The sequence below is a fragment of the Lethenteron reissneri genome, chromosome 16, assembly GCF_015708825.2.
Source record: "Lethenteron reissneri isolate LAM-NWPU_2019-01 chromosome 16, ASM1570882v1, whole genome shotgun sequence".
NCBI classification, from domain to species: domain Eukaryota; kingdom Metazoa; phylum Chordata; class Hyperoartia; order Petromyzontiformes; family Petromyzontidae; genus Lethenteron; species Lethenteron reissneri.
The window spans coordinates 13811249-13835746 of NC_083794.1; the positions used below are offsets into that span (position 1 = coordinate 13811249).

A 24498-nucleotide genomic window follows, 5' to 3' on the forward strand; every position below is an offset into this window, starting at 1 on the left:
GTGGTAGTGGTTTTAAACGAATGTTTAGTTTGAACCTACAACGCAACGTACTCACTTCTACCATATTTCACGAGCGCGATGAACGGGAGCGCAATGAACGGCACCGCTGGCAACTCGACCGCGGTTCGAGCCGGGGACACCTTGCGTATGGCGCTCACCGTGGTGTCCACCCTGCTCATGTGCTTCGTCATGCTGGCGCTCGGCTGCTCCGTGTGCCTTGACCGCATCCTGCAGCACCTCAAGGTGAGTGGAGGTGTGACCAGGGCAGGCTCGGGGTGGTAAGACCTGCGTGGCCTGAGATTTTGCATGGCATGAGAGGGCACGTTTCTGGGTGAAGGCAGACAAACTTGCTGGAATGGGAATACATGGGTAAGTGTCTGCCAGGAGGGGCGGTGTGGGGGTCTGCACATGACTGAGGAACAATATTGGAGACAACAAAAATCTAAGTATTTTAAAGCCTGCGTTTTCGGGGATTTTTTTTCTCGGCAAGCTGACGATATAGCACGAACCGTAGGCTCGCTACCGAGTCAGTCGCCAGCAGTTGCATCTATTTAATATAATTTTACCATACTTTACCACGCTGGCCAGTGCGGGTTGTGTAGTGGCGGGAAGCATAGAAGTGCAGTACAATGTGGATGTCGCTGCTGAAGCCCTCTCGTTGTGGCTAGGAGACCTCGACGTTGGCATTTATCTCCCGTACATCTTGTCACATGTGCACCCCCCCAACCCCTACCCCACCTTTACACAAGGTCACACCACACCGGGTGGTCGCTTCACCCTGCCCCTCTTGTCGCCGTGCGTTCTGCCTGTGCCCAGCGGCCGTGGGCCGGGCTGACCGTGGGCTTCGTCTGCCAGTTCGGGGTCATGCCGCTCGCGGCGTTCGCGCTGGCACGCGGCCTGCGGCTCGGCGCGGCCGAGGCGTCAGCCGTCCTCATCCTGGGCTGCTGTCCGGGGGGGTTGGCCTCCAACCTCATCTCGTACTGGATCGACGGAGACATGGACCTCAGGTACGTGCTGGGAGGTGTGGAGGGCGGCGGCGGTGGTGCCGATCGTGGGGAGCGGTGGCGCAGCGGTCAGCGCTACCGCTGACCGCTGCGCGGTAGCGCTGACCGCTGCTATATTGGGGATCTTTGTCTTGGTGCTGTTCGTCCATAACGGTGGTCGGCAACCAAAATAACAATAAGAAGACGTTGTTTTTCGAATTCGGTAAATAGAAAACCGCAATATTTCAAGAGCCTCCAATGCGTGTGAATTCGAGATGGTCCTTAGTAAATAACGATTTTGAAACTCATCCGGGATTGGATTGGGTACCAGCGGAGGGATCTGAATCTTCGGGTGATGTGGTCTCTGAATCTGAGGGTGATGTGGTCTCTGAATCTGAGGGTGATGTGGTCTCTGAATCTGAGGGTGATGTGGTCTCTGAATCTTCAGGTGATGTGGTCTCTGAATCTTCGGGTGATGTGGTCTCTGAATCTTCAGGTGATGTGGTCTCTGAATCTGAGGGTGATGTGGTCTCTGAATCTTCGGGTGATGTGGTCTCTGAATCTTCGGGTGATGTGGTCTCTGAATCTTCAGGTGATGTGGTCTCTGAATCTTCGGGTGATGTGGTCTCTGAATCTTCGGGTGATGTGGTCTCTGAATCTTCAGGTGATGTGGTCTCTGAATCTTCGGGTGATGTGGTCTCTGAATCTTCAGGTGATGTGGTCTCTGAATCTTCGGGTGATGTGGTCTCTGAATCTTCGGGTGATGTGGTCTCTGAATCTGAGGGTGATGTGGTCTCTGAATCTGAGGGTGATGTGGTCTCTGAATCTGAGGGTGATGTGGTCTCTGAATCTGAGGGTGATGTGGTCTCTGAATCTGAGGGTGATGTGGTCTCTGAATCTGAGGGTGATGTGGTCTCTGAATCTTCGGGTGATGTGGTCTCTGAATCTGAGGGTGATGTGGTCTCTGAATCTGAGGGTGATGGGGTCTCTGAATCTGAGGGTAATGGGGTCTCTGAATCTGAGGGTGATGGGGTCTCTGAATCTGAGGGTGATGGGGTCTCTGAATCTGAGGGTGATGTGGTCTCTGAATCTTCGGGTGATGTGGTCTCTGAATCTGAGGGTGATGGGGTCTCTGAATCTGAGGGTGATGGGGTCTCTGAATCTGAGGGTAATGGGGTCTCTGAATCTGAGGGTGATGGGGTCTCTGAATCTGAGGGTGATGGGGTCTCTGAATCTGAGGGTGATGGGGTCTCTGAATCTTCGGGTGATGGGGTCTCTGAATCTGAGGGTGATGTGGTCTCTGAATCTGAGGGTGATGGGGTCTCTGAATCTGAGGGTGATGTGGTCTCTGAATCTTCGGGTGATGTGGTCTCTGAATCTGAGGGTGATGGGGTCTCTGAATCTGAGGGTGATGTGGTCTCTGAATCTGAGGGTGATGTGGTCTCTGAATCTGAGGGTGATGTGGTCTCTGAATCTGAGGGTGATGGGGTCTCTGAATCTGAGGGTGATGTGGTCTCTGAATCTTCGGGTGATGTGGTCTCTGAATCTTCGGGTGATGTGGTCTCTGAATCTTCGGGTGATGTGGTCTCTGAATCTGAGGGTGATGTGGTCTCTGAATCTGAGGGTGATGTGGTCTCTGAATCTGAGGGTGATGTGGTCTCTGAATCTGAGGGTGATGTGGTCTCTGAATCTGAGGGTGATGTGGTCTCTGAATCTGAGGGTGATGTGGTCTCTGAATCTGAGGGTGATGTGGTCTCTGAATCTTCGGGTGATGTGGTCTCTGAATCTTCGGGTGATGTGGTCTCTGAATCTTCGGGTGATGGGGTCTCTGAATCTTCGGGTGATGTGGTCTCTGAATCTTCGGGTGATGTGGTCTCTGAATCTTCAGGTGATGTGGTCTCTGAATCTTCGGGTGATGTGGTCTCTGAATCTTCGGGTGATGGGGTCTCTGAATCTGAGGGTGATGTGGTCTCTGAATCTGAGGGTGATGTGGTCTCTGAATCTTCGGGTGATGGGGTCTCTGAATCTGAGGGTGATGTGGTCTCTGAATCTTCGGGTGATGTGGTCTCTGAATCTTCAGGTGATGGGGTCTCTGAATCTGAGGGTGATGTGGTCTCTGAATCTTCGGGTGATGTGGTCTCTGAATCTTCGGGTGATGTGGTCTCTGAATCTTCGGGTGATGTGGTCTCTGAATCTTCGGGTGATGTGGTCTCTGAATCTTCAGGTGATGTGGTCTCTGAATCTTCGGGTGATGTGGTCTCTGAATCTTCAGGTGATGGGGTCTCTGAATCTGAGGGTGATGTGATCTCTGAATCTGAGGGTGATGTGGTCTCTGAATCTTCGGGTGATGGGGTCTCTGAATCTGAGGGTGATGTGGTCTCTGAATCTTCGGGTGATGTGGTCTCTGAATCTTCAGGTGATGGGGTCTCTGAATCTGAGGGTGATGTGGTCTCTGAATCTGAGGGTGATGTGGTCTCTGAATCTTCCGGTGATGGGGTCTCTTCTATGAAGAGTCTGTTGGTGGAATTGTCGCTTTTGTGGGCGAAGGATTCTGTCCGTGGTTGATGAGCGTCTATGCATTCTTGTTGTTGTTGCTGCTGCTGCTGCGCAGCATCAGTATGACCGTGGTCTCGACCCTCCTGGGACTCGGCATGATGCCACTGTGCCTCTACATCTACAGCAGATCGTGGCTCGATGATTCTACTTTCGTCATCCCCTACAACACCATCGGTGAGCGCACCCCACACTACTGCTCCTACTCTGGGGGGTGGGAGCGCAGAAGCGTGGGGAAAAATGCGATGCAAGTCACTAAAAGGAGCGTGAACAGATTGTGCTGCGTCGATGTTCTAATGCGATGAGATCGAAGTGAGTTTTCAGCCGTACAGCGATGGTGTTGCTTGCCGTTAATGCGTGCGTGCGTCTTGCTGTTTCAGGAATCACGCTGGCATTGTTAGTCATTCCGGTCATATTAGGAATGCTCCTTCGTCACAAGTGCCCTGCACACGCCTGCCGCATGCTCAAGGTAAATTTTCGGAGCGTGAATTTAGCATGTCGGTCCAACGTAATATTTTGTTTACATTCGACTCACTTCGATTCTCAAATGTGGCCCCTGTGGCATTCAGTGGCTAATTTTTTTGAAAAACACTGATGTGGATCCGAATCCCTTTCTCTCCTCGCCTGCGACTCCGCCGTGCCACGTGCGCAGTTGGGCACGGTGGTGGGCAGCCTGGTGCTCGTGGTGACGGCGGCACTGGGCATCATCTCCTACAACAGCCTGCAGAACATGAGCATGTACATCTGGTTCATCGCAGCAGCCTTGCCACTCATCGGATTTCTCCTGGGTTATGTTCTCGCCATGCTGTTCCGGCAGCCACCGTTCAGGTTTGTGGCTTTACAACAAACAATGCCCGATGTTAGTGTGTTGGCGGAAAGCCGTCTTCTTCTGATTGTTGTTGAAAAAAATGCAAAACTGCTGTATTCCCCAAATGTATCCGTTTTTTTTCTGCTGTCTCTGAGCTTGCCCTGAGACTCATTGGTTCTTCTCTGGGCTTCCGTTGTATTCCTTGCAGCAGGGCCCCACGCCTGACCACTCGGCGTCGCTGAGCACTCTCGCACAGACATAACACTTGAATGATGCTGCTGAACACAGGCAGGCGGAAGCAGGTGTCCCCTTTTGGTTTTAACGGGTGTGTTATTCCTCTTATTTCTCACCGGAAACCCGGCGACGAACTTGCCGATTGAGGGAGTGTGCGGTTGATGGCGCGCCCCTTGCAGGTGCCGCACGATCAGCGTGGAGACTGGCGCTCAGAGCATTCACCTGTGCAGCGGCGTGCTGCAGATCTCCTTCCCGCCGGAGCAGCTCGCTCTCATGTTCTCCTTCCCCATCGCCTACAGCGTCTTCCAGTTGGTCTACGCCATCCTCATGATCACTGGTATGCGGTAGGGCCAGCGGCAAGGAGCGGTTACTTGATACAGCTGTCGTGGCTGTGACGGTTCCACCTGAAGACGGAGGCTTGTGTTGCCTCCGAAACGTCGTGATCTTTATTTTATTTTACTTTTATTAATTTTAATGTTTTACCTACGTGACTTTACCGAAAAAACCTAAGAATACGGTGACGCGTCGTTTGCCATTTGTTGTAGATGTTGGCGGATCGAGTTGAGTGACCACCCTGGTTTTATCTGCGGGCGTTTTAGGCATACAATGTGATGCGGGCGTTAAATATGCCATGACTTTATCCATCGTAACGATGATAAGAATTTCAACTTGTAACGCACAAAGTATTCGCTCACTCTCGTAGAGAGAGAGAATGATTTGGAGGTGGAGGAGCCACAGACAAGTAGGAAGGCAGCGACGTGATGAGAGGGTGCCAACAACCGCCCGAGCTCTGCGATCCTCTATATAGTGAGGTGTGATCGGTCAATTTATGAAAGTTTATATGTCGGAGGAAACCCCCGCGTGCAAGGGAGAAACACTCTATCCTATGCAGATGCAACAGGTGGAGTCAAATGTTTACTGTACTGCCTTCTCCTGGCAAGCCAGGATATAATATCTCATTACATCGTAGCCCACGTGTGTCAATGTCATGGTTAAAATGAATAAAATTCGGAAAATTACACGCGAATTACAATTGAACCACAATAACAATCATGCCTTTTAAATAGCAAGAATATATTTTTGTTGAGTTTCAAGACAAGCTCAAAAAGTTGCCTCCACTGAGATGTTTGAGCAATTCCATGAACGAGTGTATGGCACATAGCAGGGAACCTGATGTACCTGGAGAAAATCCATGCATACAAGGGGACGGCAAGGATCTGCACATTTAGAATACAAATCCATTGTCCTGCTGCTCATCTGACCACCAATATAATCGATGTAAATTAGTCCAAAGTCACAGGCATTATGCATTGATGATGTTTTCTAACAAGTACATTCACAATGGTAGTGACAACGTTGCACATTATAATTGTGATAATAATGTACAGCCCTCTGTCAATCCACTGCTGAATGAAGACCTCACACACCATGTTTGTTGTGAAGAATGTTGAGCATACTTCACCACGCTGGTCAGTGTGAGTTATTGACGAGGAGGAAAGGGGCCCAGAATTGGTACAGATATCGCTCACCACTGATGTTAGCCGTGGTTGGTAATTGAAGTCAGGTTGGCGGGTTCATCAAACAGTGCACTAACCACTACGCTGCTCCTCTCCCATCCCATAAGAGTCATCTAAATTATATACTGTATAATATATATACAGAGTGAATCTCAGACAGCCTCATTCATTATTTAAAACCAGTTTTGCTGGACTGCTATAGGGAGAATAAACAATGTCAAGTTCACTGTGCATGACTCATGCACATTTTGCTAATGAAGGTCACCACACATATAACTATAAATCGATCTCTTTGCGTGGTTTTTTAAATTGTATTTCCCAAGCAATTTGTTGGCGATTTACAGGAGCATCGTTCAATGTCGCTCACAGGTTATCAGATTTACAAGCGACAGCAGCAGGGCCAGGTGAGCGTGGACCAGGAGGCTGTGGCGCCCAACCTCGTCAGCTACCGCGAAGGGCATCGCAAACAAACCGCGGCAGGCCACGACGGGGCCGATGCAGACGCCAGGGAGGAGATCGCTGCGGACAAAACGCGACCTTGACTTCCTCGCAACGTCCTTGCGGCCCACCCCACAAATGCCCTCGTGTCACTTCTCGCCATGGGTGGAAAAAACCCGATTTTTCCAGCGACAGGCATCGGGTTTTTCCTTTAATACAATTAAACCCGATTTCGGGGAATTAAAACCTGGTTTAATGAATACGAACTCTGATCCAAGGCTTAGGCTGCTTCCTCGTCGGTGCTGCTGTCGTACTCGGGGGGCCGTCGGGCACGGGGTAGTCGTAGAATGCGGCGGGCAGGTTGGTCTTGATGAACACGAGCTTCTCCTCCACAATCGTGGGCGCCAGTGAGTTCCTTAGCTTGGAATGGATGAAGCCCGTCGTTGAGAAGTTCCGCTCGGATGCCGCAATTAGAACCAATTAAACCGGATTTCTCCCAATCTCAGATGATCGAGTTTAATATAAAGACAATTAAACCCGATTGTTAAAAACCCGACTAGGGGGGACACATTCCCCCCCCCCCCCAATATTCAAATATGCTCAAAATGTCCCCCCAATATATTGCTATAAAATTGATAAATTTTTATATGATTGTGGTTATGGTTGTAATTTATTAATCCATAATCTCTGCCATTACATACAATGAAACATGAAAAGGTAAAAAAAAGAAAAAACAGAGAAATGTAATACAATACACTATTAGATATTGTAAAAAATAAATAAAAAGTCCATCCTATGTGTTAGTGATTTTTTTATTTTAGGCAGGAAATTCGTTTTCAATTTTAGATTTTTTTTTTCTGGGGGCGGACCCCCAGACCCCCTGGAATATATGGTCCCCCCCAATGTTGACTCCATGGCTACGGCCTTGCCGTACACACACAGTACACACAGTACATACACATTGCTTGCCCACGTCCGACCACAAAGCCGCATCTCAGTGAATTAAAACAGCATATTGCGAATTTTGGGAAGAAATAGGTTAGCCGCATATCACGCGAAATCACGGAAACCGAATGGGCATATACAGCGAGGCTGTTTTATGCAACGCCCTCTGCTGTACACTGCGAGCCGCCCACACCCTGTGCCAAGCTGTTTGGTCATGGCGGTTTTCATCCATCTCAACACTATCCAGGTACACCTCTGGGTCCTGCTAAGCTCCTCCGATATCAGGCACATTCCATGTGATTCAAAAGTATATATATCAACGGTGTAAATATTTTTTTATGTCATTCGGATTGTATTTCGGAAACTACAAAATGACCATAATTCATAGGTGGTGAAGGTTAATCGATGATGGTATGGGTGACTGCATCCAAAAATAAAGTTTACATGCTTAAACATGCACACTTCCATATGTGTTATTTGTACTTCTTTGTTTGCTGTAGTTTCTCATAAAAAAAACATGTTGTGACTACACTTGTTTATTTTTTCCGCACTGTTGCTGTGAGCGTCCCGACGGCACGAGACGAATGAACTATTCGGATCTGTGACAGAGCGGCGCAACCCCTGATCAGGCAGAGAACGGATACCTGTGTAGTGGGCGGGGTTACCTGTGTAGTGGGCGGGGCTACCTGTGTAGTGGGCGGGGCTACCTGTGTAGTGGGCGGGGCTACCTGTGTAGTGGGCGGGGCTACCTGTGTAGTGGGCGGGGCTACCTGTGTAGTGGGCGGGGCTACCTGAGTAGTGGGCGGGGCTACCTGTGTAGTGGGCGGGGCTGCCTGTGTAGTGGGCGGGGCTACCTGTGTAGTGGGCGGGGTTACCTGTGTAGTGGGCGGAGCTACCTGTGTAGTGGGCGGGGCTACCTGTGTAGTGGGCGGGGCTACCTGTGTAGTGGGCGGGGCTACCTGTGTAGTGGGCGGGGCTACCTGTGTAGTGGGCGGGGTTACCTGTGTAGTGGGCGGGGCTACCTGTGTAGTGGGCGGGGCTACCTGTGTAGTGGGCGGGGCTACCTGTGTAGTGGGCGGGGCTTACTGTGTAGTGGGCGGGGCTACCTGTGTAGTGGGCGGGGCTACCTGAGTAGTGGGCGGGGCTACCTGTGTAGTGGGCGGGGCTACCTGTGTAGTGGGCGGGGTTACCTGTGTAGTGGGCGGGGCTACCTGTGTAGTGGGCGGGGTTACCTGTGTAGTGGGCGGGGCTACCTGTGTAGTGGGTGGAGCTACCTGTGTAGTGGGCGGGGCTACCTGAGTAGTGGGCGGGGCTACCTGTGCAGTGGGCGGGGCTACCTGTGTAGTGGGCGGAGCTAGTGAGTGAGCGGGCGTGGTAATGTAAATATGGTCGTGGCTGACGGAGGGAGGGGCTGCCAGCTCACGCCCATGCGTCCTGGTTGAGTCAGAATTTGAATATTTTTGTGGACTGGACGAATCCGATGAGCTAAAAAGTTCTTTTTCACAGATGTCCTACTTGAGTCTCGAAGAAATGTACCACCTCTACGTTAAATGGAACTTCACACGGTGAAATTGCAAAAGGGGGAAAGTTTAATTATTGCTACTTAAGTTCTTTTAGTTCAGTATTAAAACTATTTTGAAACTGTGAAACTGTGCAGTGTTTACATAATTGAATTTGTTCACGCTAATACTGCTGCCATTAATAATGCAATACTGCAGTAAAATATAATGCATATATAACCAATTGCGTTCAAACACAATCACAAGTACAACCTGACTACCCACTTCGACAAAATGAGTCATGGTGATAATGATGATGATGCCACGTTGTCAGGGCTGCACAAGCACAATTATCAAAACACACTCAGCATTTATCAATAACACTGCTTTAAAATGACAAATATATGCAGCAACAGGTTACGTTTCGGGAACGGTCCCTCGTCATAGCCCATAAATAGCGAGGCCAAAGAGGTCGAGTGGATAACAAGAGTTCATTTTTCTCTGGCCTCCTATGCTGTTTTCGTATTGTTGTTGTAACGTTCTGATTCGCCCCTAATTGATGTCTGGAAAAAGAGCTTTCTAGCTCATCTGATTTCTCCAGTATAAATACATATTCTAATTCTGCCTCTATCTCTGTATGTGCATTACATAAGGGACATTAGCCCAAAACGTTTACTATTATTATAGACATATTTTAAAGTCAGAGTGGAATTGTTGACGAATGTGTTCAGGTTTTTCCACTCACAGGCGAACTGGAAACTGGATGTACGGCAATGGCGGCCGGGCGGGGCTCTTCTGGCCCCCGGTGGTGCCACTCATCCAGCCACGGGCACCGGCGGTGCCACTCATCCAGCCACGGGCACCGGCGGTGCCACTCATCCAGCCACGGGCACCGGCGGTGCCACTCATCCAGCCACGGGCACCGGCGGTGCCACTCATCCAGCCACGGGCACCGGCGGTGCCACTCATCCAGCCACGGGCACCGGCGGTGCCACTCATCCAGCCACGGGCACCGGCGGTGCCACTCATCCAGCCACGGGCACCGGCGGTGCCACTCATTCAGCCACGGGCACCGGCGGTGCCACTCATCCAGCCACGGGCACCGGTGGTGCCACTCATCCAGCCACGGCCCCCGGCGGTGCCACTCATCCAGCCACGGCCCCCGGTTGTGCCACTCATCCAGCCACGGGCACCGGTGGTGCCACTCATCCAGCCACGGCCCCCGGTGGTGCCACTCATCCAGCCACGGGCACTGGTGGTGCCACTCATCCAGCCACGGGCACCGGTGGTGCCACTCATCCAGCCACGGCCCCCGGTGGTGCCACTCATCCAGCCACGGGCACTGGTGGTGCCACTCATCCAGCCACGGGCACTGGTTGTGCCACTCATCCAGCCACGGGCACCGGTGGTGCCACTCATCCAGCCACGGCCCCCGGTGGTGCCACTCATCCAGCCACGGCACCCGGTGGTGCCACTCATCCAGCCACGGGCACCGGCGGTGCCACTCATCCAGCAACAGCCCCCGGTGGTGCCACTCATCCAGCCACGGGCACTGGTGGTGCCACTCATCCAGCCACGGGCACCGGTGGTGCCACTCATCCAGCCACGGGCACTGGTGGTGCCACTCATCCAGCCACGGGCACTGGTGGTGCCACTCATCCAGCCACGGACACTGGTGGTGCCACTCATCCAGCCACGGGCACTGGTGGTGCCACTCATCCAGCCACGGGCACCGGCGGTGCCACTCATCCAGCCACGGGCACCGGTTGTGCCACTCATCCAGCCACGGGCACCGGTGGTGCCACTCATCCAGCCACGGCACCCGGTGGTGCCACTCATCCAGCCACGGGCACCGGCGGTGCCACTCATCCAGCCACGGCCCCCGGTGGTGCCACTCATCCAGCCACGGGCACTGGTGGTGCCACTCATCCAGCCACGGCCCCCGGCGGTGCCACTCATCCAGCCACGGGCACCGGCGGTGCCACTCATCCAGCCACGGGCACCGGCGGTGCCACTCATCCAGCCACGGGCACCGGCGGTGCCACTCATCCAGCCACGGGCACCGGCGGTGCCACTCATCCAGCCACGGGCACCGGCGGTGCCACTCATCCAGCCACGGGCACCGGCGGTGCCACTCATCCAGCCACGGGCACCGGCGGTGCCACTCATTCAGCCACGGGCACCGGCGGTGCCACTCATCCAGCCACGGGCACCGGTGGTGCCACTCATCCAGCCACGGCCCCCGGCGGTGCCACTCATCCAGCCACGGCCCCCGGTTGTGCCACTCATCCAGCCACGGGCACCGGTGGTGCCACTCATCCAGCCACGGCCCCCGGTGGTGCCACTCATCTAGCCACGGGCACTGGTGGTGCCACTCATCCAGCCACGGGCACCGGTGGTGCCACTCATCCAGCCACGGCCCCCGGTGGTGCCACTCATCCAGCCACGGGCACTGGTGGTGCCACTCATCCAGCCACGGGCACTGGTTGTGCCACTCATCCAGCCACGGGCACCGGTGGTGCCACTCATCCAGCCACGGCCCCCGGTGGTGCCACTCATCCAGCCACGGCACCCGGTGGTGCCACTCATCCAGCCACGGGCACCGGCGGTGCCACTCATCCAGCCACAGCCCCCGGTGGTGCCACTCATCCAGCCACGGGCACTGGTGGTGCCACTCATCCAGCCACGGGCACCGGTGGTGCCACTCATCCAGCCACGGGCACTGGTGGTGCCACTCATCCAGCCACGGGCACTGGTGGTGCCACTCATCCAGCCACGGACACTGGTGGTGCCACTCATCCAGCCACGGGCACTGGTGGTGCCACTCATCCAGCCACGAGCACCGGCGGTGCCACTCATCCAGCCACGGGCACCGGTTGTGCCACTCATCCAGCCACGGGCACCGGTGGTGCCACTCATCCAGCCACGGCACCCGGTGGTGCCACTCATCCAGCCACGGGCACCGGCGGTGCCACTCATCCAGCCACGGCCCCCGGTGGTGCCACTCATCCAGCCACGGGCACTGGTGGTGCCACTCATCCAGCCACGGCCCCCGGTGGTGCCACTCATCCAGCCACGGGGCCCGGGGTCGGAGGCAGAGCGTGAGCGCGTGGCGTGGGCGGTGCTGAGACATCACGAAAGCTCCACCGCCGTGGAATAAAACGACGCGGCGTTTGAAAGGACAAAACACCGTTTTGGAATACTGCATTATGAGTAACAACTCCGTTTATTTCTTCAGCGGTGGTGCTATGTCTTTTTTTCTTTCGTTTTTGTGACTTTTACATCTTAATAACAAATTGTGAATCCACTCAACAGATTCGTCAGCAACGCAGTCTTAAAATTAAACAAATGTATACAGCAATAGGCGACATTTCTGACAATTGCCCTTCTTCATAGCAAATAGAGAGCCCGTAGATATAGTGTATACGACGAGTTGATATTTGTGAAAAATAGCTGTATATCTCATCGGATTCCTCCAGTATAAATACACATTCTGATTCTTTGACATCTCTACTTATGTACTATGAAGAAGGGTCGTTGCTCGAAACGTTGCCTATTATATACGTTTCGATTTTAAGGCAGGGTTATCGACGAAATATAGTTGAGTTTGTGTATTATTTATATGCACAACTACCAGCAGGAGTGTTATCGTCACAAATTCACCTGGGCCACAATAGCACGGGCGTTATAGCAAGCGTGGCATGGGCGGGGCTTAGACGCAGTGGACGGGGTTAGGACTCGATGTGGGCGGGGCTAAGCGTGGCATGGGCGGGGCTTAGACGCAGTGGACGGGGGTTAGGACTCGATGTGGGCGGGGCTAAGCGTGGCACGGGCGGGGCTTAGACGCAGTGGACGGGGGTTAGGACTCGATGTGGGCGGGGCTAAGCGTGGCATGGGCGGGGCTTAGACGCAGTGGACGGGGTTAGGACTCGATGTGGGCGGGGCTAAGCGTGGCATGGGCGGGGCTTAGACGCAGTGGACGGGGGTTAGGACTCGATGTGGGCGGGGCTAAGCGTGGATTGGGCGGGGCTTAGACGCAGTGGACAGGGGTTAAGACTCGATGTGGGCGGGGCTAAGCGTGGATTGGGCGGGGCTTAGACGCAGTGGACGGGGTTAGGACTCGATGTGGGCGGGGCTAAGCGTGGCATGGGCGGGGCTAAGCGTGGCTTGAGTGGAGACCCGGATGTTGTGACATGTCAGCGCGGCCGTCCGCTTCTCCCCGCCGCTTCGCGTCGCCCGCCGCTGCCGCCTCCTGTCTCGGTCAGTTACCCCCCCAACTCACTTAGCCCCTGTGCTGCGGCAGCCCGGCGCTCTACGACGCGGGGAAAAGTGCGCTCCGAGCTGGAGCTGCGCGGGCCGACGAAGCGCGTAAGACGCGTGTACGCCGCGGCCCCCCCGTGTACGCGCTGCGGCCTAGCAGGCCCTGGCCGAAGCGGCGTTTTCGGCCTGGGAGGCTACGCCGGGGACAGAGGCGCCGCTCTAGGCGGGCAGTTCAGGAGAGGCCGTGGCTTGTTAGGCGGTTAGGCCGCGCGGCGCTGGGTTTGCCCGGATGGGCCGCGATGTTGAACGTGGCGCTCAGACGTCTGGTCTCGGCGTGCGCTGCTTGGGCAAGCGTGCGGTGGTTACTACGTTATAGGCATTTGTGGTCTCCGGGAGAGAGGCGTTGGATTGGCCGGGTAAGTGGCGTTTGCTCCAGGGCTTAGCCACGAGAGTGGCCGCGATGTTTTAGGGAGGTGATGCCCAGAGATGCTGGGCAGTAATTGCTCGGGGTTGCCCAGAGTTTCGTGGGCGTTGGAGACCTGTCCGGGTATGGGGATGTTGCTTGGCGCAGTCCAGGTAAGTTAACTACCTCACCGGTGGGGCCGAGGGGTGGGGGGGTTGCCCAATTGAGCGAAATTTAGGCTGCTCGGGTAAACGACGCTTCACCCCGTAAAGTAACATTGTATAGCTGCCGCGAGGCCACGTCGCTTGAGGCTACTTGGTGGTGGTGGTGGAGGGGGGGGAGGCGACGTTTTTGGGGGCTGCGTTTGCGAGGTTCGTTGAAGCTGTAGGCGGGTCAGGTAACGTGTGACCGGCTCCTGGACGCGTCACTGACCCAGGTGTTCGCTTCATTCGCTGCCAGGGGTTGGACGTGTTATAATGTTTGCCGCCGCAGGAGCGTGGACTTCGTCCCCCGGTTTATTTAGCTATACGCCTCCGTATAAACAAAGCCACCCACTATGTATAATAGTGTGTGCCGAGTGAACTTGACGAGTTGATCTTCTTGGTTCTTTCGGTAAAGTCACGTAGAAGGTAAATAATACAATGATAAAAATAAAACAATCAAATAATTCTCACGACGTTTCGGCCACAACGCAAGCAGCCGTCCTCAGGTGAAGAACAGGTCAGCGTCTTCCCGACAGAACTGGTCTTCACCTGATGACGGCTGCTTGCGTTGTGGCCGAAACGTCGTGAGAATTATTTTATTATGTTTTATTTTTATTATTTTATTATTTCCCTGTTATGTGACTTTACCGAAAGAACCAAGAAGATGAATCCCTGCAGTCACGAAAGCTTTAAATCGAAATTTACGAGTTGAATTACAGCGTGTGGTTTCATCATCAACAAGTGAAATGCATGCGTTGAGTAGTAACATATGGCACCCACGTTATATTGGCGGTTCTTTGATAGGCTCATGCTGTATTGTTATGTTTGTAATTATCATCCCGCTGGTGACGTAATACTTATCCAAGTGTTACTGTGTGTAGTCCTAGCACAACACGTGTTTATGTTTGAGTACATGGGGACAACATATTATGTTATATGCTGGGCTGCGTACCAAAGCCATACACATTCAAGTGTTTTAATAAAGGCACTTAATTGCGGCGCTTGTCCGCCAAACAACAGAGCCAAAACAATCACAATGTTGTCAATGTAAGTATGTTTACGAAGTGTCATTTACGAGTTTCATTTACGTGGCAAACGTTTGACATGTGGGTATTTTTTTATCCAGCCTCTGTCGCGTAGATACGAGACTTTTTTACTTGAATTTTTTAAGTTGAGTTCCTTTAACTCTGTTTTATCTTTCGTCCTTTAAGATACACGATTCAAATACTTTTACAATCCACTACCGTGCGATATATGTGGAATTTTTTTGTACTGTTAAATCATATTTGAATCGTGTATCTTAAATCATAATTTAACAGTCCAGTTGCATTCCAGTTGCCTGTACTTCTCGGCCATCAAGAGCGTATAGAACGCGTCAGTAGATGGCGGTATAATCTAACGTGCGAACATTGTAGACCGGCATCTCCAACAGCAGAATGTGGTGCTCTGGTTAAAGGGAGAAAAACTGTTCCAAATCTACTGTATTATTCACACGTGTCATATTGATTATATGTGCGCTTCCAACACCTCCTGTTTTCAGTCGATAACCTTGAAAGTTGGATTTGGATGCATAGAATGGCAATTATTTTTTTTGAGCCAGAGATTTTTCGATGTAGGTTTTGCTATAAATTTAGATATGTTTGGTATTCTTAACACACTGTCCACTGAAAACCTCAAGCCTGTAGTATGTCTGGATATTATCTAAGTGACCAAAAGTAGGGCAATCAAAACCCACATATTTTCAACAGATGTGGCCATCCCAGATGTGGCGTTGTGTAAGCGAGTCCAATTTTGTGTCCAATCTTGGAGCTAAGCAGGTTTGAGCCAGGTTAGTACTTGAATGGGAGACTGCCAGGGAAAACTTAATATAGGTTTTGGCTGCGAGGTGGCCAATAGATAGCCGTGCAGTCATGGATTAAATACTGTTTACAACATGCAATGATTAAATAGCGTGTTGTATAGAGTAGTGTGTGTATAACACAGCACCTACGTGCTTTTTGTATTCTGGTTGGTTATATTGTTATTTTAGTATTCTTGATAATGGCATGCAAATTTCAATGAAATAAAATTGGTTATCAGTTTGCCAATCTTCAACCCACACTGACCAGAGTAGGTGAGTGATCAGGAAACTGATGAAAGATTTTAGATTTCAAAAATAGATATTTTGTGCTGAATGAGTTTCCATATGACCAATCAAATTGAAATTAGCCTTGTGATTTTAACGTGCTTGCATGCCAGTCATCACTTAAAATGTAACTGGATTTGATTATGAACAGTTGTAAAAAACATCGATTATTATCAGCTATAATATGTATCCACTTTCTATGTTTGGTCAACACCGTGACTTTTATGGTTAGAATTGGTCATTGTTTTTTCCATAATTAACGTGCTTGACTTCCTTGGAATTCATTATTTCCATAATTATCTACCCATGAGGGTAGTGTTGGAAAATCTGGAGCCTGAATGGATGCAGACAGTAACTTCCTTTAGCGGATGTTTCCAATAACAGCGAAATGGTGCTCGACAATAATTCAAATTGTCCTTGACAAACTTTATTCATGATGTTCTGTAGGAGAAAAAAAACTTTTGTTGCATAAATATTTTAAAATGGGTATACGGGCTTATAATTTTATGATTTTCGTTGGACAGCTTTTTATTGCTACATTATGGCATGCATTCTTAATATGTGGCTTTCACAACATATTTACAATTCTCCTTTGACACACATCAACCACCGTTTGAATGGCTTCAGTGTTTGGTACTTTTTTATTATCATCAGGCATGACATTTCCGGTGCAGGATTGAGGCCTCTTCAACCCTCACCATTTCTCATGGTCACGCGATGGAAAAACATCCATAGGGCTCGGGTACACTTGAGTCTTGGGCTGATCTCATTGCTCCATCTCCGGAGTAATCATCCTCTTGGGCGTGTATTCCACTTCGGCTGAGTCATGACCAGTAGCCATAATTCCTCCCAGCAACATGTCTTGTCAATCACTTGTTTTTGTAACATGCATTTTTTTCCAACTTGTGGGTGTTTTATGATTCATGTGTTTCTTTCATATGCTTCACTACAATTACAAGCATTCACCTCTCCATGCTGCTTTATGCACTTTTCAACTTTTGTTGAAATTCTGTAATCATATCTCAAAGTAATCGAATAACTTAAAAACGCTGTGTAGTGTGCCTCAAGTTTAATGAGCAAAATTCACGTGCAACGAGTTAATCAAACAATTGAAAGCATCTGGATCTTCACAACTGAAAACACATCCTAGTATGGATACGTAGAGTAGTTATTAAAGGCGCATTAGGATGAAATTGAGGATAGAGAGGCATGCAAAGCCATCCTGGAGTGCTATTGTTATATTGAACTTAATTAAAACAACCTACTAATGTTTCTAAAGAAGACAGCTTTTAATCGATACATAGGCTATTTTTGTTTATGAACAGTGTGCAAAGAAACTAAATATCCTGAACGCCTTTGTAGAGTTATGCAATATATAAAAAGAAACGTTTTTTAACGTACGGTAGTTATCATAGATGTAGGTTATGAGAATAGGTTTTCCCCTTTTTTCTGGACACAAAGCAGGTGTTAAGATGTTAAAACGCCAAACTGAAACCTTTTACAAGGAATCATCTCTGCATTAACCACAATACTTGTGGTCATAATGCAAACAAAAAAACAACATACTCTGATAATATATGCACTGTCTTTGAAACTGATTGGTTCACACCAGAGACAGCTTTCTTTTGAGCCTAGTCTCAAACGGTGTTTAGACCAGAGGTGTTCGACCAGAGGACGCCTTTTTAGACGGTGTGGTTAATGCAGACATGATTCCTTGTAAAATGTTTCAGTTGGGTGTTTTAACATCTTAACACCTGTTTTGTTGCCAGAAAAAAGAGGAAAACCTATTCTGATATTTTGGAGGTCCCATGATGTATATCTAGGTTATTTTTCTCTCCACTAGATGGCAGTATCTGATAGTGGATTGACAAAAGGCTGTTACTGTACATTATTAATTTTACAAACAAGAGCGCACACTTTTTTTAGTGTTGTCATAATAACCCATATATATGTTTAGAAATACCTGTAGAGAATTATTCAACAAAAATGATCATTTATTTGGTGTCAGATGCCGTCAATAGGTAAAGCTATCACTAAAAATAATGACAATTTAATCTTATATCTTTTTTACAGAAGCCCCATTAAAAACATTATTTGTTGCTGAATAAGACTGGGCACCTGGTGAAGACACTGAGAACAGAGAGGTACGTGTATATTGTGAAGGACACAATTGTGAAGAGCACATTTACCAGTGTAACCTTTTTATTCACAAATGTCAGGTAAACATGTAACACTGTTGAAATTGCTGTGATAACCCTGTATGAGAGCCTGCTAAATTTACATACCGTTTTAAAATGTGTACACACTTCTGTGAATAAAACCTGGCTGAGAAAGGAATGTTTTAAACAGAAGACCCCACATGTGTTGGCTTGCACTGAATTTATTTTGACTATGCATATTGACTTGGCCAGACAGTCTGACAAAAAAGCCTTTATTGGGGGGAGGGTGGACTAGTAGAAGTGTTTGTTTCAGCCAACTATTACTTGGTTTCTTACTCTTTCTCTCCAGCTGTGCCATCTTTCACTCAGGTCTATCTGTGGTCGTAGTTAGTTTTTTTCTGTTTGGTTTTGCAGAGCTACATATATTGTCTTTAATGTTCAGAATTTGGTTTGAAAACTTTAAAGGCAGAAAGCCACACTTGTTTGGTGCCCGTGATGCCTGCACGAGTGACTCGGCTTTGTGCACATAGAAGAGACAACTCATTTTGAATGTGATTTTAGCCTGAAAGGGTCAGGCCGTAAAAGCAAAACAGAGATCGTTTTCCATCTCGACAGCCCGGTTTCTGACAGCTTTTATCCTTTAGTCTCAGCGCTACTGACATAGCTGTAAAAGTTGGTATACTTTATAATATAAATGATACACCATTACAGTTGTCACACGTGACTTTACCGAAAGAACCAAGAAGATGAATCCCTGCAGTCACGAAAGCTTTAAATCGAAATTTAGTTGTCACACAACTTTGCAGAATCTCATGGGTGGGCTCCTGCATGTTAATGTTTTTGTTGAGCCTGCCACAAATAGGTCACAGCGCTATTCGTTGCATTGACATGTGTTCCGTATTATTTTGTTCACATTTATCTTCTAATTTGTCATGGCTTTAACGCTTCCCTGCTCGCTTAATACCCTGAACGATAGCTATGATGATGTCATTGTCTTATTTTACATACATCATGCAATAGAAATGGCTTTCTGGTGCGTTGATCTTACAGTGTTATTAACGTGTCATCTGCACTGTTGCTAAAGTAAAGTGATATGTGCTTGGATTGTGCCAACAAATAGGAAATTCCTTGAAAGGGTGGTGCTAGGTGTCTGAGCTTCATGCACCAGTGGTCAACCCTTCTGCCTTTTCTCATTCAGTATAATTGTCTATACGTGCAGTATATAAGACAACAGCATGTCGCTCATAATACCTTCTAGATATGAACTTTGTACAAACATTGGTATGCATGCTTTAATGAACGTATACATTTATTTTTTTACTATATTGTATTGCCATCCCATTGTTTCAAGCTCACGTTTTAAATTGTTCATGTAAGATAGTTTACACTCAACCTTTACGACCGTTTTCAAGATACGTGTAGCCTCTGTTTGGATGCCAATGATTGTGAGCGTGTTGGTTGTTGCTGAAATTGCCACTGTGCCTCGTTGCCGTGTGTTCTCCAAACAAACTGCTGGCCACATGCAGCCACCATGTCGGAGGGGATGATAAGCCAAGCCGCCACCACGGAGATCCCCATCTCCAGCAACGGAGAACCCCGGCAACCACCCGAGGATGATCGCTTCGAGCAGGTCCACATTCACACACAACGTCAATGACGATATTGGCCTGTAACTTCCCACTGCATTTTCTTCCATTCATTTTTTTAGTTCTTGTCCAGTTGTGGCCTCTGAACTCTTTCACTCCATTTAACCATCTATATTCCGCTGTCTTCCTCTGCCTCTTTTACCGTCTCGGTATTCAACGCGGTTCATTTTGTCCATCTCTCGTCAGTTGTTGTTGCGTGGCCTGCCCATTTCCACTTGCTTTATTTAGTTTTGACCGCAGCATCAATGTGTCCTATTCTTTAACTTATTTATTCATTCCTTAGCATCTCTTTTGATTTACTATGGCAAACCTGCAGCCTCATTTTCACACACAGCTGTTTGTAAACATCCTCCTTTTTAGTCTGAGTAGAATATGCTATAGGTTGTCCACTGGCTCCTTTCCATTGGACTGGAATTTTTCTCATTGGCTCAGGGCTGCCAGTGGAGGTGAGTGCTGCCCAAGACTCGTATGAGCAGCAACCAACTTTGACCTTGTTTCGAAAATAAACTTGACACCAATGACAGTTGCATGTTGTGTATATTAGCAGAAGGAAAATAAATCAATCCTAATGTTTTAACATTTTTCAGGACCATTTTTATACGTAGTATCACAGGCAATATTATGTTGGTGTGCTGAAAAGTATTGTAATGTACCGTTTTGTTTTATCCATTACTGGTTTTACCATGGGTCTGGCAGCAATATTTAATGAGCATGGAGGGAAAAAAATCTGTTTGGTTTCTACATGGCTTAAAAAATGTGCTGTGAACTGTCATTTTGCTGCCTTGCGAGGTCCGACCCCAATCGATATCCATTCCACTTTGGGCATGGTAACCCATTTTGAAAAGGTCAGGGCTCCAAGGCTGTTGAACTTTACAGAGAGAAACGTTGTAACACTGTTGCTAATTGTCAATAGTTTATTTTCTAACGTTGAAGAATTGCTTTAGGGTAAGTTCAACAAAAAAATATCCGTGCACGGATAAATTGATATCGCACAACCGCGCGGTACCTATCCCGGTGCAAGGTAGTTTTCTCGCCTCTCCCATTCTGTGGGGAAATTCTTCGAATTAATGTAATGTTTAAAGGCATCCTCTTTGTGATTGTATCCCAGAACAAGCCTGAACAGTAAAGATTTCCTTTTCATTCAATTGAATTGCAGAAGATTTTGTGTTCATCCTCCACAGCCTCTGATTTATTGTTCAGTGTCAGCAGCGCGCACTACAAAGCTCACCGATGACGTGCATATGGCGTGTTGCGCAAAAATGAACAATTTGCGATTTTTTTTTTGCTTTCGGGGGGAAAAAAAGCTCCACAAACCTGACATTACACACATATTAACTGTTCTTTGCCAAGAGTACATTATAATTGCCAAAAATGTATATGAATGTGAAGTTGTTTTTAATGGCTAAACTACGCAGTGGAGGTGCGTGCTGATGGCGAGCTCTTGTTTAATGCCTCAACACACTGTGTTCAGACGTACAGACTCCAGTTGACATTTCGGGCGGCAGGATGGCGCAGTGGTAACACTCGTGCCTCACAGCAAGAACCGCCTGGGTTTGATTTCCGACTCTGGCGCTTTTCTGTGAGGATTTTGTTTGTCCTTCCCCTCTTTCTGTATGGGTTTCCTTTTGGTTTTCTGGTTTCCTCCCATCGCTAATTTAATCCACCCTAAAAAAATGACCTGCAAATTCCTCAATTGGAATTGCACGGAGGGATATTGCCTCCTGCTGTGAACATCTTGGCAGGACCCTCCTGATTAAGAGTCTTGTTGACTAGTGACGCTTTGCTGAGTAAACAAGCATAATCATTATACATAAATAATCGTACCTTTTACAGTTTACCAAAATTCAAATTATTTCATGGGTAATGTATTTGTTGACTCTTCAAAATATTTGTTATTATTGAGTTAGAGACACTGTTTATAGGATTTTGTATGGAAATATTCATGACTGCATCCAATTAACTTTATTTGAATGTCCGGTGAGAGGGACGTTTTATAAAGTATACATTTGTAGTTGGGTTTGGTACAAAATGGAATGTAACAACCATGATGAATTAAGACGTATTGATGGTACAGACTGCGGTTTTGACAAATGGATCCACTGGCACTCCACCAGGTACAGAGCGGACTTTGGCCCAAGAGAAAATGACCCCTGCAGGACAGCCAACTGCCCTCCTGGCATTAAGCAATAATTAATGGGTGGGATAATAACAGCCGATACAGACTGTAATTAGAATATCTCTAACTTGTGCATAGTTAGCTTGTATGTAGTGTTTTAAATGTCAGTGTGCTCATGAGCCATGTGCTCTGTTTCTTAGTTGTTTTTGTGTGAAAAAAAAGTGTGAACAATACGAAACTATTTTGTCACCAATAAACTCTCCCTTGGTTATCATGTATAAAGGGGGACACATTTTTACGTTCCATTTTAAGGGTTGGAATAGTCATCACAACGTATTATAGAGACCATTAAATCAAATGGATTGGCCAGTTAAAGTTTACAGTTAAAGGTTGCCTTGGCTGAGTTTTTTTTTAGAGTAGGAATGTTGACGTAATGGAGCTCATTGTCCCCGTTGTCCTAGTTTGTCTCAATGTTGCTCTATTAGCATTTGTATGGACGTTTACGTTTGTGCCCGAAGAATCCTTTTTTACGTTCCCGTAACATTGCCACTGTTGACACTTTTGACGTAGGTTTTGGTGAATGGCCATTATGTGCTTTTGTTGTTCCCATTACAAGCTGCGTCAGAGACGGACCTACCGGACAGCTCTGATGTGTTGCGCCCTGGGTACGGGACATGTCGAGCCATCCTCATAAGATTTCCAGCTTATTTTCATCGTTGCTAAATTAAAAACTTTTTAAAGCTATAGATTTTATTTCGCCAGTTAAGGTCCACTGAGCTATATAGCTCTTTTTCAGAAGTGACCTGGCCACAAATGATAGCTGAATGAAGGGACTTATGGGAAAAATTATAGCAGCCAAATACTCTTAAACACATGTTTGTAAATGTGGAGGGAAAAACTGGAGGACCTGGAGAAAAATATACGCATCTATGGGGAGACAGACACCGCAAACTCAAAATATACAGCAGGCGCCAGGGTCGGGATCGAACCCACGAACCTCCTGTATACCATGCGAGGTTGTTAACATCTCGCCACCATGGCCAGGCAGTCGGCATTGTGTCGCTGTCACATGGCCAGCATGTCTGTAACCAACTAAATAAGTAAAGTTTCATTTAAAATTTACAGTTTTGTTATGCATTTGTTTTGAGGCAAACTTTGCAGCCTTAATGATGTTTTTCGGCCTCAGTTAATTTTCAATGTTATAATTATTTTCAGCTGCTCATCTGCCATTGCTAAAAATGTCTTCATTGATATTTATCGCTGTGGTCATCCAATGCAATCTTCAGACAATATATACAAACTCATTTGAATAACTTGAGTGAAAGCATCTCGCCTTGCCCTGACGCCCCTTCTAAAAGATGTATTTTGTTACGGCAAGCAACCTAAGTGTACCTGCTCCATGTTCACCAAACAAATCAAGATATTATTAGAGGAACAACTGATCAACATCAGAATTCACCACGCAGATTGAGTGATGAGATGAGCTCATGTGCAAGAGCTTAGGTGGATTTTTACATTGCATGGCCATGGTGGATGGCAAAGTCTTAGCTGACAAATAGCCATAGTTTAGTCTGTATATGTTATCAGCTGGAGTTACAGAAGTAATACAATAGTTCCGAAAGTACTTTGTAGTTGCATTTTTACAAAATACTTTATTTCAAACCTTTAAGGAAACTATTATATTATGACTTCCTTTACATTTTATGGAGTATTCGATGTGATCAGCTCTGTCATGGGACTTCACAATAATACTCTTAATTTGAGCCATGCTGATTGAAATGTAAAAGCCTTGTAATATTTTAAGAAGTTGGTCACACTACCATTTTTTTTTAAAGACACTATTATATTTACGACAATGCATTTGCATGCCTTGACACCCCTAGGCTGAGATCTTCATTGAGCCAGAACAATTTTTCCAAATAAATGCGCAACAAAATAGCTCTATATGTCGCAAAAGATGGAAACATTTTTTGCGAATCAGCAATGTAAGAATCCACCATGCAGCCTCACAGGAGCTGATTTCACCGCTCCATATCTGTGGTGGACCGTACTTTTGGGCATGTTTCCCCCCTTTGCCGTTTTCCCCACCAAAAGAAATTGTGTTGGAGAAGCAAACACATTCATATTGAACCATCCCAGATTTTGCTGAAGATATTGACTTGTTTGGACGTAAATCACAATTCGGGAAAGGCTCATTGGCTGCGGTTTGAGGGGACAGCACATTGTTCAGAGTCGTACACTAATGCACAGTAGCTGCACAATACAACAATTGCAATGACTCACTAATGGCTTAGCCTCCGTACATTTGTGTAACATGATACGCATTCAACTAACCATTAAAAAAAAGAAATTGGAAGTACTCGTTTTGCAATGTGCAGTTTATCTTATTCTGTACCAATTTCACGTTGACAGGTACCATGAGTCATGTATGGTTCAATCTTAACTTTGGAGCTTTCGTGACTGCAGGAATTATTCTTTGGTTCTTTCGGTAAAGTCACGTTTTTCTTTATACGTGACTTTACCGAAAGAACCAAAGAATCATGTATGGTTGTTTTATAACCTTGCAAAAGTAAACTAGGTGTTTGTTAAGTTTTAGATGTTCATGTGAT

At 47.8% G+C, this 24498-nt stretch overlaps 2 protein-coding genes across 6 annotated transcripts in view; both read left to right on the forward strand.

Annotated features, from left to right (window-relative positions):
* The first annotated feature begins 78 nt into the window (after positions 1–78).
* On the forward strand, positions 79–7112 carry LOC133342821 (ileal sodium/bile acid cotransporter-like). The gene is made up of 7 exons (XM_061552121.1): positions 79–243; positions 817–1007; positions 3595–3713; positions 3917–4005; positions 4189–4364; positions 4758–4915; positions 6465–7112. Exons 1-7 carry the CDS (start codon positions 79–81, stop codon positions 6635–6637), a joined length of 1071 nt encoding a protein of 356 aa, XP_061408105.1. The 3' UTR covers positions 6638–7112.
* A 6014-nt stretch (positions 7113–13126) lies between these two features.
* ARFIP1 (ADP ribosylation factor interacting protein 1) overlaps positions 13127–24498 on the forward strand; it is a 42450-nt gene continuing 31078 nt past the window's right edge. For all 5 annotated transcript variants that reach the window (XM_061552465.1, XM_061552466.1, XM_061552468.1 and 2 more), the window contains exons 1-3: positions 13127–13237; positions 18042–18112; positions 19654–19757. In XM_061552465.1, coding sequence (XP_061408449.1) covers positions 19659–19757 — 99 coding nt within the window. In that variant the 5' untranslated portion in view covers positions 13127–13237; positions 18042–18112; positions 19654–19658. The remainder of the gene's footprint in view (positions 13238–18041; positions 18113–19653; positions 19758–24498) is intronic.